This window comes from Acinonyx jubatus, chromosome A1, assembly GCF_027475565.1.
Source record: "Acinonyx jubatus isolate Ajub_Pintada_27869175 chromosome A1, VMU_Ajub_asm_v1.0, whole genome shotgun sequence".
NCBI classification, from domain to species: Eukaryota; Metazoa; Chordata; class Mammalia; order Carnivora; family Felidae; genus Acinonyx; species Acinonyx jubatus.
In genome coordinates this window covers 49,397,749-49,418,532 of record NC_069380.1, presented here as the reverse complement: position 1 = coordinate 49,418,532, position 20,784 = coordinate 49,397,749, and the positions used below count along the sequence as shown (strand labels likewise).

The 20,784-nt window shown below is 39.0% G+C and overlaps 1 protein-coding gene across 25 annotated transcripts in view; it reads right to left on the bottom strand.

The window, feature by feature from the left end:
• The window catches only part of LMO7 (LIM domain 7), a 194,493-nt gene that overhangs the window by 8,090 nt on the left and 165,619 nt on the right, over positions 1-20,784 (bottom strand). For 13 of the 25 annotated variants that reach the window (XM_053216543.1, XM_053216518.1, XM_053216509.1 and 10 more), the window contains 13 exons: positions 15,543-15,657; positions 14,245-14,406; positions 13,279-13,466; positions 12,258-12,318; positions 10,286-10,342; positions 10,098-10,139; positions 8,377-8,402; positions 7,991-8,095; positions 7,113-7,205; positions 6,370-6,707; positions 5,457-5,522; positions 3,319-3,371; positions 210-423 (listed from right to left, as the gene is read on the bottom strand). In XM_053216543.1, the coding sequence (XP_053072518.1) occupies positions 210-423; positions 3,319-3,371; positions 5,457-5,522; positions 6,370-6,707; positions 7,113-7,205; positions 7,991-8,095; positions 8,377-8,402; positions 10,098-10,139; positions 10,286-10,342; positions 12,258-12,318; positions 13,279-13,466; positions 14,245-14,406; positions 15,543-15,657 (1,520 nt within the window). The remainder of the gene's footprint in view (positions 1-209; positions 424-3,318; positions 3,372-5,456; positions 5,523-6,369; positions 6,708-7,112; positions 7,206-7,990; positions 8,096-8,376; positions 8,403-10,097; positions 10,140-10,285; positions 10,343-12,257; positions 12,319-13,278; positions 13,467-14,244; positions 14,407-15,542; positions 15,658-20,784) is intronic. The other 12 variants (XM_053216539.1, XM_053216564.1, XM_053216571.1 and 9 more) reach the window with 6 other exon arrangements.

The window sequence follows — 20,784 nt, the reverse complement described above, 5'->3', positions numbered from 1 at the left end:
GTAGACAAAGTAACTGGCATATGTCTGGCCCTCAAATAAGCGCTCGAACATGTGCCCAGTCACATTCACTGTGCTGCCCTTTCTCCACTGAATTTTAGATAAGAAAAAATATTACGACAACTCTCCTGTCCAAAGTCACCCACCTGTCCAGAAATTAAATATCTGCCTCACAGTACAGAAGAGGAATTAACTCCTAAAAACTCTCGCACCTTCTCATAATCCCAGGCAGACAAATGGGCTCCTTGTTGACACTGGAACTGCGCTGTCGGATCCAGCTGTTGTCATTGTGAAGAGATGTTCTCTTCCTCATTTCTTGAAGGATTTGCTGTCTCTCTAACTCTGCTTCTGACGGCACCTGTTCCTTTTTGGAGCTCCTCTGTGATGAGCTAGTGCTCCCAATTCGGTCTAAATATTTACTGCTTCCTAAATTAAAAACATATCAAAGACTGCAGGATTAGCTATTATTTAAAAAAAAAAAAGGAGGTTGGATAGTGGATAAATTTCCAAATACAATGTAGCAAAAAATATGACATTGTGCACATATGGTAACATCAATTCTCAATAAGACTGCTGCATGGGAACACAGAAGTAAGTCCGCTATTCCTGCGAATTCCAGTTCCACACCCAGAGGCGCGTCACAGGTGCACCCAGAAAGACTTAAGGAGGCTTCCCAAAAAGGAAACAACCAGCATTGATTTCAGTGCTAGTAAGCTTCAAAATGATCATCTAGAAATACTTTCTCTTCCGCTTCTCTTTCCTCATGAAACTAAATCAATCAAACACATGCTCATCGAAAGCTTGCTGTGACACGCTTTCAAAAAACATACACTCTCCCTGGGGGGAGGAAGATATATATGCCTGCATCTCCAGCTGACATGACTCAAGTCTTCCTGAGTGTAAGTTCTAGAATAAGTCATGACCAAATTGTAGGAATAAGAGCACATTCTATCACTGAAATAGCTTTTGTGAAATTGAAAAATAGTCAAGTAACCCAAATGCTAACCGAGGAATGTTATCAGATTTGTTTGTCCTCTAAGAAACTGACAAAGCCAGAATTTGGATGCTGAATATATGAATGACAATTAAGTGAGGTTTTATCCTGAAGGCTTTGTCTCATTGGATAAGCTGATTAATTTCTGATTTGGGTAAAACATCCATAACTTTGAAGTATTTTCCCCCTTTCAACTTGGATTAGGAAATTTCATCTCAGGATTTGTTTCCTTTCACTCTCCACATTTACTGCTGTTGTCATTTTTTTCAAAATTCATGGCGCCTCTCTGCATTGGTGAGCAGTGAAAAAGGCCAAAGTTTTCTCATACATACCTACATTTACATTTGTGTATGCATACAGCTTATCAATTTGGTCAGGTTTTTTTTTTTTTTTTTTTTTATTTTTGAAAGAGAGAGAGAGAGAGAGAAAGGGAGGGGCAGAAATAGAAGGAGGCACAGATCCGAAGCAGGCTCCAGGCTCTGAGTTGTTAGCACAGAGCCTGACGTGGGGCTCGAACCCACAAACCTGTGAGACCACGACCTGAGCCAAAGTCAGACTCTTAACTGACTGAGCCACCCAGGAACCCCTGGTCAGATTTTTTTTTTTCAACGTTTTATTTATTTTTGAGACAGAGAGAGACAGAGCATGAACGGGGGAGGGGCAGAGAGAGAGGGAGACAAAGAATCGGAAACAGGCTCCAGGCTCTGAGCCATCAGCCCAGAGCCTGACGCGGGGCTCGAACTCACGGACCGCGAGATCGTGACCTGGCTGAAGTCGGACGCTTAACTGACTGCGCCACCCAGGCGCCCCAAGGTCAGATTTTAAATTAAACATTTTCTATTTTAGAAGTGCCTTATTGGCATAACTGAGTCTTTCAATAAAATACTTCATTTCGTTAGTTCCACTGCCTGCTACTCAGGAGCTTTACAGTTAGTAAAGGGAAGAAAGCAAACATTGAAGATTGAAGTACTTAAAGTTTGATTTTAATTGTGGCTAGGGCAAATTCAGGGGGGAAAGAAACTCAGGGATCCAAACAAGTAAGACCAGAGGAACAAGATCAGAAAACATGTGATAAACTGGGAACTGGGAAAGAAAAAATTTTGGTTTAAGATAAGGGTTCCTGCCAGGAAAGACAGCATAACAGCTGGAAATTTACACTAGGACCAGATAATGGAAGGTCCTATGTGTTAAGGAGAAGGAGGTAATCATAGAACCTAACAAACTAAATTCTATGGGCTTTAACCAGAGGTTACAAACTAGACCAATTAGGGCTATAGATGTGTTGTTTGGCTCACAGAGGGTTTTAAATTTTGTTTATCCTTGTCATCACTTAAAAGATTTTTTAAAAATGTGGATTTTCATTAACTTCTCTTTTACAACAGAAACAGTTGGCCCTCACAGGCTTGCATTTTCCCACAATGCCGCAGCAGGCTGGAGCTGGAAGCAGCTATCCATCAGTGGGCATGTCCACCAAATTCATCTCAATCTTCACCTGGAACTTCGATTCATTCATATAATCGGCCAATACCCTGTTTACCCAAAGACTGATATACAAACCCTGTTCTAAAATGATGCTTTATGCTTGGGGTTCCCCCCTGCTTAGTTATATAATTTCAGTCACATGCATTCCTTTTATTAATATTTTAGTTAATTTTTTAATGTTTATTTCTTTTTGAGAGAGAGAGAGCAAGAGCATGAAAGGGGGAGGGCAGAGAGAGAAGGAGACAGAATCTGAAGCAAACTCTGAGCTGTCAGCACAGAGCCTGACACAGGGCTCAAACCCACAAACCATGAGATCATGACCTGAGCCGAAGTCAGATGCTCAACTGACTGAGCCACCCAGGCGCCCCACATGCATTTCTAAAAGCACACTTTATACTAATAATATCAGGTTCCAGCTCATTTTTGCCAAGTTAGTGAAATGATTATCATTTCGGACTTTGGGACACTTGGCACTTAAATGTACAATTTCAAGTTTATAAACAATTTTTAAGTCCCCTGGTATTCTGCAGAAAACTTCTCTGTCCCATTTCCTTGGCTGCAAGATGAAATCTATACAAAACCATCAGCAGCACTGAAAAATGCCTATATTTCATTAGCTATTTAAAACCATTTTAATCTCCCAGTACCCCCTCCATTATAAAGTAAAGCCAAAATAACCACAAGATAGTTTTGTTTTTATACACAAATGCTAAAAATACTTGGTATTTTAATTATGTAATCTTAATGAATCTGAAATATATTGACTTTAAAAATACCGATCATAGCGTGTGATAGCATAAACAAGCAACTGTGCTGAGGAATTTGGGGGGGAAATTCACATTTACCATTTTTATTTGTAGGGTAATCATCCAGTTCAGTAGTGGATCTGGATTTATTCCTACAACACAAAACACAACATGTTACAGACGTCTCGTTAGGAACATCTTTTTTACATTTGTGATGTAAGAACACCCAAAAGATTGCTTTTTAAAGCAGTTGATTTATTTCCTATGTCTGTTGAGAGCAACATTTATTTTCATACTAAGGAATTTTTCATGTTGTACAAGGTAGCAGAAAACAGCGATGTCTCTAAATGAGAAAACAGCTTGATGCTTGAAGCAGATATAAATGTGAAGATCCTCTCCAGTTTGTAGGATGATTAAGCCTATGATTTTTGACCAATCTGTGTACTTTGATTCTCTTCCAGATCTCGATCTCACAGGCTATACCAGACATCTGTCATCAGATTACCTAACATCATACTGTCCCCCACTTCCTTCATGCTGCCCAAGGGTCAAGAAGTTGACTTTTTGGGCACTAGGGTACTTACTCCGAAACAGCCACTGACCAATGCTATCTTGGCAGTGCAAAGAGGTATTCACCCGTGCTGGCATAGGGAACCTAGGAAGTTACCTGACTTTGTAATGGCAACATTTAGGTTTCTGTATCAACCCATGCTGTTCTCATTCTCACTCTTTAAGCATAAGAACTCCAAATGATAGTGGTAATAACGAATAATATATGTTATCATACATACACATAACGTATGCATAGAGCATACATGTGCATATATACAACATATAATATATGTAATAATAATGCAATGTGTAGGACATAATAATGTATCACAGCTGTTAGCAACTTTCATGATGGTTTCATCTGTATTAACATAGAAAATACTTTTATTACGAGGTGTCCAGCCACACCTCTTAATGCCTCTCAGCCCATGCTGCATCATAAATGCCTAGCAGTGTTTTATACTTCCAGGAGTTACTGATTTTGCCTCTGCAATCTAATTATTTTCTCAAGGTAATAAGCCACATAAATAAAGATTATTTAAATATATAAGTAAATGCATATCTTTAAAAAAGAGAGATACACATTTTAATGATCCACAATTACCCAGAAACCTTCACTATAAATAAGGTCATCCATCGCTAAAACATTTTCTAGCTTCATGTCAGCCCATTACTACCTATACATTAATGTTCCCTATCGACTTGGAGTCCTACTCAGTCATCCTCATTGCCCATAGAGATGACTCTTTCCATATATCTAAGGCAAACTTCCTAAAGAAGAAATGTCAGCTCTGAAAACACAAATTAATGGTCATACACTGGGTATTTATAGACAGAGTTCTATCCAGAAGTCCTTAATGGTTTCAGAACTGCAAAGCATTTTAAAGTTACTTTCAAACATTAAATTTAACATTTCAGGGAATTTTAAGACATATATAACATTTACTGGAATTGACTGGTAGTTCTAATCAGCCTAAGAGAAGGCTGCAATTCTCATTTCAGATGTCCACACATGACTTCGAGTAAGCTTAGGCCATTGCCTGTAACCTCTTTAAAACAAAAATTAAGGTAGATTGCCGAAGATGAACACACTTCTACCCAGCGTCCATTCCCCTGGCATTGTGGCTCCTCCTACATGGAAAGAGGTAGAGTTTTTCTCTCTTCTGTGAACTTGGGCTGGCCTGTGACTTTAGGTAATGGAATGTGGCAGAAGTGTTGGCGGGCTCGTTCAGAACCTAGACTGCAAGGAGCCTTGCATGCTTCTTCGCTTCCCTCTCTCTGCTCAGCCACCACGTACGTAAGACTGCACTGGCTTGCTGGGTCTTGAAAGACACATGGCCTAGTTGTCCTCACCATCCCAGCTGACAGTCAGCCAACTCCCCAAAGCAGAGCTGCCTAGTAAACCAGTAGCAGATGTATGAGGAGCCCAATCAATTAGGAGAACTGCCAATTAGAATCAGCCCCAAAATACCCACAAAACCATGTTAAATCACTAAGTTTAGGGGTAGCTGGTTACACAGCAAAAGCTAGTCCGTACAAAGATCAACCAGCAAGATCTTTGTATCCACCCCCCCCACACACACACAGAAAAAGTTAAAGTAGTCCTACAAAACATCTAGGCAAGCCCTCAAATATTCATTTAAACCAATTATTCCAACCATATTACAATGAGATGTCCTACATACCTGTCACTAGGAAGCAACCCTGGGGATTTTTCCTCTCTCTTTGGTAGATCATAGGAATCAATTGGCCTAAAAAGATAGAGGAGTTTACGGTAAAACTATCAGACTTCAATGCCTTTCCTGAGCTTGAGGAATTGATACCAAAACAACGTTATTCTAGCCTCTTTATGAGACGGCCTCTGGATTAAAAACGAAACACAAGTATTTCAATCAAGCACTGCAGAAAGCAGAACTACTAATAGCATATTTTGCAATTTATTCATCCCACAGATGTATACCTGCTACTGTTCTAGGGCTGGGCTAGAGAAGCAAACAAAACAAAGAAGTATTAAATGTAATTCTTATGTTTCAGTGGGCAGGAAGGCCACAAACACTTAACATAAAGCATGGTATGTTGGGAGAAGGGGTGGGGAAAAGACACATATTTTAGATGAGGTATTCCGGAAAGTCTGAGAAGGTGACATTTGAGCAGAGACTTAAAGAAAATGAGTAAGACAAACAAATATGTGAGGGAAGACGTCTCCAAGCACAGGGACTGAGAAATGCAGAAGTCCTGGGGCAGGATGCATCGGAGAGTTTCAAGAAAGGAAAAGGAGGCCAGTGTGTCTGGAACAGACAGAGTGAGGGGAAGAGTAGTAGGAAGCTAGGTAGACCACAGGGTCAAGACCCAGCTCGTGCAAGCCTTCTAGGTTACTACGAGGACTTGGGTGGTCTAACACAATAGAGAGCCATCTGAATAGATGTAAGCAGGGAAGTAAGGTGACAGGATCAGGTATACAATGTAAAGGGTTTCCACTGGGCTGCCTGTGTAGAGAATGGATGGTAGGGATCAACATAGTGCCTCTGGAGTGGGGAACGGATACAACTAAGCCAAGCCAATTTAAAATATGACAGTGCCCTTCGGCTGTGGACAAACCTTCTATACTGGTATATTCTGACTGAAGTTTCCCTCTCTCTCTCTGCCTGGTGCTTGCGCTCCTCGGCCTCTGCCAGATGCCTCTTCTGCTCCTGCCCTTCCTGATACTGTGGCTCCTCCGGTGTCCTCTCTTTCTCAAGAGTTAGTTGCTCCTGCAGCTTCTTTCTCTGGTCCTCGTCCGCACCCTCCTTTTGCTGCTGGCTCCTCTCCTCTTCTCCTGCTTGGGTTCCTTCCCGGTCGGAGGACTTGGACCCCTCACCCCAGGTGGCTTCCCAGCTGGCAACGGCAGGCTCCCGTGCAGTCAGAGAAATGCTGTTTGAGTTCAGGACCATCAGTTCCTAGGTGACCAGGGAGAACAAGAAACCCGTCCAAATCTGTGTCTTTCTATGATGTCATAAAGACAGATCTATAGTCAGTTTCAGAGACTTTATTGCAGTTGGCCTGGAATTCCAATTGGAATGATGGTAAAAGTTTCACTGCCAACAAAGCCACACATGGGTGACAGAGACAGAAGAAGACAAAGATGCAGTTAGAGTTGATTAACACAATTATTTAATGATACTCTAGAGAAACTAAGAGAAAGGTTGAAACATCAAAGCAAAATTCTGACAAATCAAAGCTCACTGTATTTTCCAAAGAGCTTGTGTTAAGTGAATATGTGGCCAAAGCCAGGTGAAATATAGTATCTTCCGTTTTTCAGCTAATTTCACCAAGACAGAGAACACAGCATACTCCAACACTACCTCATTCAAGTACTTGTAATTCTCTCTCTCAGCTTCCTGCTTAGCCCTTTGCCACTCTTCCCTGAGTTTCTCCTGCTCACGTTGATATTTTTCCTATAAGAAGAGACAGCATGTTAGTTAATTAGTTAACTGACAGGTTAATGATGTTAAACAGAATCTGTTTTACTAGCATTTTTTTCTAGCTCTACCATTCATCTCAATCTTTAAAGGCAGTGATATTATTTTAACCAATAGGACTTCCATCCCTAAAGTACAAAATAGCTTATTACATTGGGGTGTCTGGATGGCTCAGTTGGGTAAGCGTCTGACTCTAGATTTTGGCTCAGCTCATGATCTCATGGTTTGTGGGATCGAGCCCCACGTCGGGCTCTGCGCTGACAGCATGGATTCTACTCGGGATTCTCCCTCTGCCTCTCTCTCTCCCCTCGAAATAAATAAACTTAAACAAATAGCTTATATCAAATTAAAACACAGTCTGAGGGAAGGGTAGATACTCAGAATTGAATCTATAGCCACCCTCTACCACAGCTGTAATTGATTAGAGCTCCTTGCTAGCAAGGGGGCTGGATTTCTCTGCAACAGAATAAGCACACAGTGTAAAGGGTGTTAAGTCCTTACAACCCATACACTTCCCACATGTAAGAATTCCACAAAACTGTAGTGCCTCATTCTAAAACATACACGGGGTAAATAATTATTTAAAAAGAGGGCTGGGAAAGTTTCAAAACAGAAACGTAATTAACACAAGATGGGCTACCTATCAAAAGATTTGTTAATTATGAGGTTATTAGCTTTTAACGTTTTTTTTTTTTTTAATTTGCTTCACGATGCTGGTTGACAGGGACCAGTTCCTGGGAGCCCATATATTTCTGCTCTACCTGCAGAAGGCGGTCCTGCTCCTTCTGCCACCGCTCCTGCCGCTTCCGCTCCTCCTCTTGATCCCATGCCCAGCGACTCGGGGCACTGAGGGTTGGAACTGGAAGCTAACCAGTCAGAAGAGAAGATGTGCAAACAAGGAAGAACATGTGACATCATTGAGTCGTCTAAGGAAGCACTCTCGCTAACATGAATTATTCATACCACCCTTTGCCTAAGCAGTACCAGAGGAGGCTTGGCTTTTCATCTCAAAATAGGTCTTCCCAACTTGGAAAGACTGCTCCTTGATAAATTCTTATGCAACTGAAAATAAGCGATGCTACTCGGTGCTAATTCGGTCCCACCAAGGTCACCTTATTTATTCCAAAAACAAACGAACACTACTTACGTCAGGAACCACAGAATCGGAGCTTCCTATATTGCAGCATGTGGGAAAGGAAAAAGACAATAAGTTTTTTCATTTCTGTGAAATAATTCTTTTCAGAAAGTCTTACCAGCTGTTTGTATGCCAGTATACTAAGGGACATCAACGATTTTTTTTAAACCACAGCAGTATCTTAGTTTTTCTCTTTAATTTCATCTGCTTGTTTTTTTACCTCCCAAAGTCAAAGTCATTTAAAAAGAGAGAGAGAGAGAGAGAGAGAAACTGTGGATGCCAAAGGTGAACCCTAGCTCCCGTTTCTAGAGCTGAACTGATGGCGTGTTCTAAAGAGGTTTCAGGGTTCTTTTATGAATAGACTTGGTAGTATCTCATAGCTCAGCCTAATAGGGGGAAAAAAAAGAATTTCAAGTGTTACAACATCTACAAATCAAAAATTTAACTTGCCACTGTTCAATTACGATGTGACAGCTCCCAATCACATTTTCCAAGTCTCCTTGCTAATAAGCAACTTTCCTTAAATAAGACACCACAAAAACATGTTCAAGAAATCTTTCCCTTCCCTCTGCTATTACTTGAAGCACAGATATTCAACTTCATGTGTAAGGCTATGGGCCTAGTATCACTCTTTTTATTCGTAGGAGGACTACATAAATGTGGGTCTGTATGTAGGACAAGGATTATAAACAAGTAAGCAAGTTTCATGAAATGCATTATCATACAGTATTTATTTAATTTTCCTGAAACCTCAGCTGTCTGGTAAATTTATTCACTCGCACATTTTTTTTAAGAAAGCTGCTTTGAGACTTAGGAAAAAGTTCTTCCCTAAAATAGCCTGTTGAAGAAAAGTAAGTGAACATTAGAACAGAGCAAGAAAAGGAATTGTTTCAGTTTAGCCAGTTTGGGCTAGGAGTATCACACTGTTTCAATTAAATTACCACAGAAACACAGGAATTTAACAAAAATGTCAAAAACACGAAGGATACTGACACAAATAGACCTTGCACATGCATGGCTGATAAGCTATTCTTATTTATGGTCAAAAAGAAACCTTAATTTGCCAAAGGCAGGCTAGCAGATCTAAAAAAAAAAAAAAAAAAAAAAATCCATGAGTCCAGGAAGTATACTGTAAGACAAGTGTGTAAAGGATTTTTGATCATCTTAAAAGTAAGAAACAACAACATTTAGACACCAACAGCACACTACTCTCCGTGCCATTGCATCTCAAATGTTGGCTATTACTTTTAAGTTCTTGATAGCACAGCACAGCTGGAAATGCATTCGTGAGACAGGGCGTTAGACAGACGTGACAGGGGTAAGAAATGCCACACGCATAGCACATAAGGCAGAGCTGCTCAACTACACCAACACAGTGATTCTCAAGATGCACGTTGTTGGAAGTACAACCAAAATTTACATTTGATTTGCTTTAGAATCCACAGAGCACTCCAGAGCCATCATCCCAATACCAATAAACAACTCCGCTCTTTATTAAGAGCACAGTCCATAATCAAAAATTAGAGTTTTTATAAATGTTCAACAATTGTATGTTGGTGTAATCTAGTAGTATGCAATTCGTAGGAAGCAGTAAGGCGTAAGTGAAGTTCCTCGTTTCTTACTGTCACCCAGTGGAAAGAAATAAGTGTGTGTTTAACAGCATCTCAATCTTTTAATTAGAAAACCAAAAAAAAAAATTCACAGGTATACAAAGACACTCAAAGACCCATTACCACAGAGGTAGACCCATGAACTGTAAGAAAAGCCTGACGACCCTAGGAAAAGAATGGAAATGGGTTATGTTGCTTGGTCATGACAGCCAATTGAAAGGCTCAGTGCCCAGCACCACAGACGACTAGGAAAGAGTGGAGAATGGGAACAAGTCGATGAAAGTGCATGAATTGTTAGTTTGGTAGTTTACCTTGTTCAAAAAATTGTGATCGCCTTTTTAAGTTTTTCAAAGAAATAGGTTCAGATGCTAGTTGAAAAATACAAAAAAAAAAAAAAATCAATACCATGTCATTCATTTTAATCTCTCACCACTGGAAAACATTTGACTAATGTCTGCAGCACTAGTTTCAAAATGACAAAACTGATGGCCATAGAAGATATGGATTATTTCAATGTACAGAGACACATATTTTTAGAAGTCTATACTACATTCGGATTAGTAGAGGAACTAATTATTTCATTAATAAATTCTAGCAGATAGCATCATAGTTTCACAGAAGCCCCATGCTAGATCACACAGCTTTAGAGAAATGGACATTAATATGTTTTGCTAGGTTAATCAATCCAAAGTCTAGAAGTCCAAGGAGAATTGTTTGCAACTAAGAGTTTTCACAGTATTAAGTAAAAAATGAACTGAAAAATAGTGGGGAGGAAGACAAGAAAATAAATTAATACCCAGAGAAAGACGACATAAAAACAAATGCCCAAATTAAAATATTCTTGTATTTTGCCCTAGTAACATCCACTAACTTCAAGTAAATGGAGTTCAGTCCGGTTAAAAAAAAAAAAAAAAAGAGAGAGGATGAAAAGATATATTCTGACTTCTACAGATCTGTTGCAAGGTCATGGCAAATGATTATTACACTTCTGTTTATTCATAAAATGTAAATGAAATTATTACTTGACACTAGTTGGTGCTTACTTCTCTTAACAAACCCCTCAAATGACAGGCCAGCATACAGTGCCAGTCACTAATGACAAGTTCAGTGTCTTATTATCTGTTTGCTCTGCCTGAATAACTGGTAGAATAGGACCTGGGCATCTTGGATTTAACATCATAAATCAAAAATAAGTCAGGTTAGGGGCACCTGGGTGGTTCTGTTGGTTAAGCATCCGATTCCCGATTTCGGCTGAGATCATGATCTCACGGTTCGTGGCATGGAGCCCCGTGTCCATGCAGCGCAGAGCCTACTTGGGATTCTCTCTCCCTGTCTGCCCCTCCCACACTCGTGCTGGCTTGCACGTGTGTGCATGCACCCTCTCTATGTCTCTCAAAATAAATAAACTTAAAAAAAATGTTAGGTTTGCTTACAAAACTTCTTTGATTAAGAATGCAGTATCAGACAATTAAAACACAGTCACTTGTAACCATCAGAAATTTAACACCAAAATAAGTCATCAATAAAGGGAAATTTACAAACTTGGTTTGGCTTTGACCATTATGAACTGGCAAATGCGGGTGCAAAGCCATCAAACTGCTATGAAGACCCAGCCCGACCAGAGCTTAGCTTCATGGTAAAAGGAGTTTTATCTCCTTTGGGTCTCTCTCTCCCTGCCTATGTGAACCAGATCTTTCTTACTTATTTTGTATGCTTAAGGAAGAGCACATAGCATGTGGTGACAATTACTTATGAACAGACAGAAGGAGGAAGAGAGCAGTAACTAACTCCCTAAAACAAGATCTCCCTAGATACTACGCCTGCCTTGTCATTACAAATGGGTACTTTTCGCTAATAACTGTTATTGCCATTGCTCTACTAAGACTAGCTGCCTATGAACTTGTCCTTTTCACCACAATAAAGGGGAGCAGGAAACTTCATTCATCGTTTCAGATTTAACGAAGATTCCCTCTGCCAACATACCATTGCAAGAAGGCTAATGGTCTCAGGAAACCAGTCTTTCTTATTTGGCTTAGACACACAGGCACTCAAAGCTGCTGGGCATGCTGCCAAAGCGTTGTTTGCAGTTCCTGAACTATTCAAACCCTGGAACTGAATGCCTTTCCACCTGGCTGCAACTGGATCTGCGTGCTAACCTTTTAGTTTCAACTTGCATTGGGATCAGTTTTTCTTTGCCTCTATTCTGGCATTAATTTTTATAATAGCAAAACTTGAATGCTAGCGCTTCTATATTATAAATATAGTTACAATGGTGATGTTTACCTTTTGATTCAAAAGTATTACTTTCATCACGAATTCCATTTATTTCCTTGGATTCAGTATTCTGGAAAGGATAAAATGACAGTTAGCATCTATTTCCTCAACTGGACTTTGGGTTTAAATGATGCATATCCCATTGGTAAAAATATCTTAATAAGGTGAGTTTTTCAGGATATTAATGTATTCTTACAGCCTTTTACATAAATGGAAAAAAAATTTCATTATTCTTTAATATTTGTGGAAGGATTAATGACCATCTATCAATAAGCATGAATGACTTTAAATTCAGTCATTCCTTTTCCAAGAAACATGATATGCCAAATAATTAGTTCACTTAGCTTGTATTTATGACTAAGCAACATAAGCACATAAGATTCTTCAGCATTTAAGCATTTCTTACACAATGTAGCAGGAACTCCTTATTGACTAAAAGAGTATCTTAGATAACAACAACTATATCTAGGGAGTCGATATAAGCATTTATTTGAAATTTTAAATTTAACTGATACTTAGGAAAATGCCTAGACTGTAATTATTTTTCATCAATTAATGTCACTGAATATCTTTTAACCACACATCTAAGTCTAACCATCAAATTCACCTACATAAGAAACTAAACATGCTTCATGAGGTTTTAAAATAAGTACAGTAATTGTGTACAATTTACCTGTAAAGACTAAAGAAAGCATAGACAAATTACAGTGTATAATTTTACATTATTACTACTTCATATCCACAAAGATCTGAGGAATGGGCATAATGATGAAGATTGGTAAGAAATACCCGTAAAACAACAGTACAGGATCTTTTGATTTTACCATTATGTAACTATTATTCTATTAATAGTAATGCCATAGGATTGTCAAAAATACATTTTTATTCTCATTCCTATAAATTATCTTATTCAACTAATGGTTTTTAAAGTAGCATCAAAATGGTTCAAATAAATCCTTTCCCCCACCCACACAGACTTCCTACAGATACTTTGCTCTACACAAATACTCCCACTTCTCAAAATACTTACAGAATGCTGGAGGCTTTCCGAGAAATCAGTCGTTACTGACAGACTTGAAGATTTATCTGAGTTGTAAATTCCAGAAGTTGTATCAATCCACTTTGTTTCAGGTGAACCTATAATTTTGGTAGCCATACTGGTGAGATTGAGGGTTTTATGCCGTGTAAATGGCAGGGAAGGTTGGTCTCTGCCCCAGTCTGATTGGCACATGGTGATCAAGAAATGAGTACACATAAATGTTGGAGTGGAAAGAACAAAGTTACTGAATGTACATATACAAAATGAACATGTAGAAGACATACAAACAAATCAGGTAGCGTGTGAAAGAAGTCAAGAGTTCCGTGTTTTGACCAACAGATCACCTTCCAAAAACACAAGGGTTAGATGATGTTAATAATGTAAAGACTAGCAAATTTGCTGAATCTTTCTGTAAGCCAGGATAGAGTATCATATTTTGATATCATACCTTAACAGGTAGGGGGAGGCTTAATGCCCTTCTCCATCTAACCTCAACAGCTAAGAAACACAATAATAGAATATATACTGAAAGTTCCTTGAGCATGAACAACAGCAACATGACCAATGACCTACCATGTTCTCTCTCATACCAGTTAGTTATGGTGCTGTAGAGAAAGCAAAATCATAGCGTAATTCTTAATACTCAGCATTATTATATGACTCCCAAATGCAGATGCAATTACAATAGCTTCCAGTTAATATTTGCATTCAAAGTCAGTCTAGCATGTAAATCAGTCGATAAATAATGTAAATTCAGTAAATTTGCTAGTGAAAAGTCTTCAGACAGAATAGTCAAGGAAGTATCATTCAAGACTTGTGACAGCATAACCGCAAAACATCTTGAAGCCAAAAAATTTTTAAAAACTGAGGAAGACGTTATTGAAGCAAGCTGTTAGAACCGCTTGCCAAAGACCGGTTCCCGATTTAGAAAGCCAGACGGTGGTAAAACCAACTTACCAGACTTTCCATAGCGCCTGATATCCATTACTAGGTTTCCAGTTTCTTGAGCATTAGCCATGGTCGCCTCCCACTCTTTTGTGTCCTTATATGAAAACTTGGTGTTGTTAACAGCAATAATTTCATCATCTACCTGTAGCTGAGAAAATTCTGCTGGGCTACCTAAATAAAGCAAAATCAATTAAGGAACCAATAATAAAAAATTCTAAGCAAACAAATAACAATAACAACAACAAAATCCATGTTCTACCAATTGCTTACTTAAAGGACAAAAAATTCCTTCTTAATGTCAACTAACCATCTCTTATATTTTTCAGTTAGGGTAGATCCATGAGGTTTTTTTTTTTTTACGCTATCAAATATTTGGGTATCCACAATATACAAAGCAGCAAAGGCATTTTTCACTCCACAGTAAGCATCATCATTAACATGCAAAGGAGAAATAAGCTCATCTACTCAATAAAATTTATTACCTTCCTAGGAACAAAGAAAAAATTTTAATTATTTTTAAATTAAAAATGTGAAATATATTGTACTTGAATTGAGCTTCCAAAACCAAATGTACCCTGGAATGGATTTTTTTTTAAAAAAAGAAAAAGGAAAAGGAAAAAAGCAAGGCCACTTAAAACTGCTTACAATTGCCACTTACCATTATCTAATTAAAGTCTTTTTTAAGAACTTTCTTAAATTGAAAAAAAAAAAACAAACAGTGTTAGCATGCACTTTTATATAGCTAAAACATGTAAGTGAGGAACTCCTCTTAACAACAGTAGCTTTCATTTGAATTTTAGGCCTTGTGGTGATATTTTGCTGAAGACTGCCTGGGACTGACTTGATATAACCCCAGATGGGGAAGGACTTTTGTAAAAGTCCTGAAGCATCCTGAGGACACTCCACGGACAACAGATATATTAGGATGCTCAGAAAACATCAATTTATTATACAGCACTTAAATATCCATCACAGACACAGCCAATCATGGAAAGTTCTTTTTGAATTTCCAGTGAGGTGTTGTTTGGTAGCATTTCCAAATATCAAACCTAAAATTTTGACAAACGAATTATGTAAAGGTCACAAAACTAAGACCCCACAAAACTCAAATTAATTAGGCAAAGAGAAAAAACACTATCAGTCTCAGGGAAGTCTCGGGGAAGAGGATGCACCTCCTGGCTTTACTGCTGCACTTTTCACATGTATTTTCTCCTCCTACAGCAAACACACTAATTTCTGGAGGGGGTTGTGAACAGCATAGGATAACAAGGGGAAGAAAGTTCAGTAGAGCTAAATCAATGATTTACCTGCTTCAATTGACGCAACGAAGATCCCAGAAAACACCCATTTTACTGTAAACCCAAAGTCAAGACCGCTCCCAGGCGTCTGGTGTATGCTGATTCTCATATCACTGAACTGATCCTGAAAACAAATATGAACCAGTGGGATCAGGTGTTGCTGGCACCCGCAAGGAGGAAAGTCTATCCATGAAAGGAGGGAGGCTATATTCAAGGTACACTTGAATTATTTCATGATAGACCAGGAGCATCCATCTTTTTTAACTTGGGTTTAGTAAAACCTTCATTTATATAAATATCAGTGAGTTAGCTTTTCTGATAAAATAAGGGAAAACTTCACATTAATAGATATTTTTCTTCACACCAATACTTTAAATCAGTTGGACATTAATAAGTCTTGGGCATATGCTCACCACACAACTGGGTTTACTTTATAGACCATTTGTTATTACCCAAATAGGAAAAGAGTAAGAAGATAGACTGTGTGCTGTTTAAGGGTACAAACTGGCAATCAGTAAATGAGCCCTTGAGATGCAATGCACAGAACAGTGAATACAGACAACACTGTATTATGATCAAACTCGCTAAGAGACTATAACTTAATTATTCCAACCACTAAAAAGAAAATTATGTAAGATGATCGAGGTGCTAATTATCACTACAATGGCAATCATATTACAATATATAAATGTGTCAAATTAATATACTAACTATATACCTTAAATGTATACAATGTTACAGATCATATATTTTAATAAAATGGCATTTTTGAAAATACCAAAAAAATTGTTAGTCATTTTAAAAATGCCACCGTACTTCTAGAAAAAGTGTCTCTGACATTTAACATAGCTGCATAATTTCAAGGGGTTCATTGACACACAATCAGCTAGCGGTGGGGCGCCTGTGGGACTGACACCACCCCCTAAAGAGCGCCTGAAGCTTTAGCAAGGTGTTGTTTGCCCCACAGCCACGCGAAGATCCAGTGATGAGGGCAGAGCCTCCGCACAGCTGTGGGACATGGAGCGATGGCACCTCAGAGGAACCACAGGTCAGATGCCAAGAGGGCCCCTGCTGAGACACGCTGAGCAACAAGTCACAACCTCCTTGAAGTAACAACAGCCAGTGAGCCCAAGAACGACAGCCTCCCGGACAACAGCCAGCCTCCACCACCATACCCCACGGCAGCAAATTCTCGGGGCCACAGACTCACAGCCATTTCCAAAACAAATGTTTTAAGTTTTAAAATATACAATGTCTGTGAACATTTCAGTTATCTGTCATAATTTATGTGTTTCGTTTTGGGTCAACAGCAGATAAGAATTTTAACTTGCCATTCCCAGACTAGTTTTAGTCTTTGATTCCAAATAATTAAGAACTTAGACTAAAAGAAAAAGTTACTCCTAAAGCCACTTAATTTTCCAGGAAAAAAAAAAAAACCTACACATTCTCCAGTACAACGTGGCCGTGAAAACCGAACCTAGAGCCAATTGGGCAATTCATAAAGCTTTATGCTGAAGTTTTTCCATCTCTAAAACAAGTTTAAAATCCATGTGAGTATATTCTGAGAAAAACTGATATTATATAAGAATTGAAATAGAAGGCAAGGAAGACACTGAACCAAGAACTTACTACATTCTATGGACACAGAAGTGCTTTAACATTTACTTATCGCTTGTTCAACATACACTTACTGTACATCTATTCTGTATAAAGCACAGTGCCTAGTTCTTGGGAAATAAAGATGGATGAGGCATGGTCCTGGCTCTTGAAAAATAATTATTGACTCTTCAAGAGTTGGGTATGGAATTATTTTTTAAAAATCTGTAGCTAATGATATAGAAAAGTCTTCATCAGAAAGCTTGTAAAGCAGTTTAAATACAGGAACCCAGATGTAGGTAGTGAGAACACGTTAATAATCAGCCTGATGAACACCAATCTCCAGAATAAAGCTCTGCTATGAATAGAAAAAATTACTGGTTAGTTCCACTCCTTAACCAAAACTACCATACACTTACATTAGAGATGACTCAGCGAAAACAAGCGGTCATCACCACACTTAACCGTCCAAAAAAAAAAATAATAATTCGACTTACAGCCATCTACAGAATCTATTGCTATAAAAGGGCACAGAGACAAATGATACATTAGATATTCAAGATACTAACTGATGTTTTTTATCTTGAAAAATAAAAGATATGATGGAGTTCAAATAAATAGTCTCAAACTACATAAAAAGAATACTTTGTGGGAGACAGCAAGTGAACATTATCCTTTTCTACCAAAAATAGGATAAAAGAGAATGAGCTGAAGCTAAAGATGAAAGAGCCTCACAATTTTATTAGACAGGAAGAACGGTCTCACAAAAGGATATTCTTACCTTGGAAAGAAGCCTCTACCTGAACATATTAAATAAAAGGGCAGATAACCACCTCTCAGAAACAGTTAACAGGGAACAGCCTCACTGTGGCTGCCAGCAGCCTGACAGACTGTAAGTGTGTGGGTCCTTAGGACTATATACAGGCAAAGGAGGAAAGAACCCCGGGAGCAATTATAGGTGTTTTTCTATCAATAACCAGGCGACCTCTGGCCTGTCCCTGACTCTAGCAGGAACTTCTCTCTCATAATGATGTTAATTTGCAAGCTTTTTGTTTTTGCAAAACCCTATTTTCAAATGAAAATCTTATGTAGACCACTTCCCTCCCAAACCAATCCATAAAAGTAGCTATAATTTCAGTTTCAAGCTGTAATTTCAGTGGCATGGCCTGCCCATTATGGCAGTCCCATAGGCATTGCTGTGGAATCCTCGGTCCTTGAATTAGATTAGCAGGGGAACATATCTATAATTACAGTTTAGCATAAACTATTCAGCAGTGATTTCAGTTAGGATTTCTACTTCCCTATTTATCTCTGCAAGACACATCCCATGTGAATATTCCACAAACAGTCCATGCTTTTCATGCTTCAGAAGATGATGATAAGGGAATTATTACTGCTTGAACTAGATAGAACCAGAAATATAAATTCTTGGGGGAAATCTAGATTCCTGATGACTGATAAAGAACCACGTCAAGTGGTTCCAGTTGTCTATGCAGGAAAAGATATGAGTATGGTTATGAACATGTCACCATCTAAAAATAATTTCCCTCAAATTAGATACAATTTAAACAGAAGTATACATTGAAAGCTGAGCTTTTTAGACAATAATATGATGATCTATCTAGAGTAGCAATGACCACATTTAATTTTAGGATATCTGATTAATTAAGAGTTTCCTCTCACCAAAGATGAGAAGTGGTGGAAAATAGGGTCAGTCTTACGTACTAACAGGTCAGAAAGCTATTCTCCCCAATTTTTCTTTTTTTTTTTAATTTTTTTATTGTTTTTATTATTTATTTTTTTTAATATTTTTTTTAACGTTTATTTATTTTTGAGACAGACAGAGAGCATGAACGGGGGAGGGTCAGAGAGAGGGAGACACAGAATCTGAAACAGGCTCCAGGCTCTGAGCTGTCAGCACAGAGCCCGACGCGGGGCTCGAACTCACAGACCGTGAGATCATGACCTGAGCCGAAGTTGGCCGCTCAACCGACTGAGCCACCCAGGCGCCCCTCTCCCCAATTTTTCAATTAGATAAATGTGTTGACTTAAGGGAAGCCTTACTGAAACTGACAAAATCAAAACACTCTATAGTCATAAGTAACAGAGGAAATGTATCAACTTTGATTTTTGTACACATGATTCTTTTGCATCATTTTTTCAGGGTCTGAGTAGGGTGAGAACGTAGGTGGGTGGCCCCAAATCGGGGCACCACTCTGGCACCAGAGCCACTCTCCTTTGCCAGAGGCACATCTATACCTACTGGCTCCACTTCTCCATTCCAAGAGGCAGGTGGTGTTTCCAGCTCTATGGCTTTAACTCAACTCATTTCAAGTTTATCTCTTTCCTACCGAATCTGTTTTCGATCCTCCTTCCACCAGGCACTACCACCGATTCCTGCTTTCAGAAACGGTCTTCTCTGTCATCCACTATCCCATTTCCCCCGTCTTGTCCTCCATCTGTCTGGCCGCCTCTCACCTTCACTAGTGTGCTCTTCTGCCTGCTCTCCTACGTTCACTTCTTGTTCTTCCCTAGCCAGCCTCCCATCTTTCTGACTACAAGCTTTCCTGAGTTAACCTCTTTCCCTGCTGTGTCTTCAGCTACTGCCTCAGCCCATGATATCCAAAATTAAATTCACGACCTCTTCCTGAACCTACTCTTTTCCACCTCTTGTTTCTCGACTTTGGTCAGTTACATCACAACCTGACCAGATGCCCAAGTTAGCAACACCAGGGGCTCCTCCTCCTTCCCTTCCCACCCCAGCTACACACAACAGCCCCCACTCTCCACCACACACATGCCTTCATAAAAAGTGCTCCCAAGTCCTCAGTCCATAAATCTATCCTGAATCATCCCATTCTTTCATTGCTCTTCAGGTTACCATCTTAATTTAGAGGGGAGACCACAGCCCAAACTAATGCAGCCAGCTTATCATTGGCTATCCTGCCCCTGCCGTTCTTTCCCTCCATCTTCTACACAGCTACCAGAATTTCAGTCACAGAATATGCCAATTATTATTACTGTATGCCATTTAAAATTGCTGGTAGCTACTTACTACCTATTGGGGAGATTTCAAACTCTACCTTTCAGAAATTCTACATTTCAGATAACCATACAGCTTCCCTCAAAAGCAATTTGAAGAATGACTTCATCTTTATGAAACAGAAGATATTTCAGTCCCTGTTGGCTCTAAAATTCTAGAGATACAACAAAGTTAACATGAGTTAACATTTGGAGACTTAACTTCACATAAGGCAGTTCTCAAATTGGAGCTTCTCATATTTCAAAAAAAATTAGGGTCAGAGAAATTACATTTGTGGCCTAAGCACTTAACCAACCCAAAGCAAGTTATGTAACTTTCAGATCTCAAGTATTTCATCAGTAAAAGTGGGGATAATATCACCTAATTTGCAGTCATTGGGAGGATTAAGTGAAACATTTAAGAGGTACCGAGGTGCATGGCTGCTGTGCCATAATTATTTTCTGTTCCCCATGGAAACAACGCTATATATGTGTATAAATGCTGGTTAAGCAGTTTCCAGATCAACTAAAGAGAATCCTATTTAATGCTCACGTACTTAGCTCTGAAGCCAATAGAACTCAGTCAGCATTCAACTAATGTAGATCCAGGCACTGTGCTAACAGTGATCAGGAC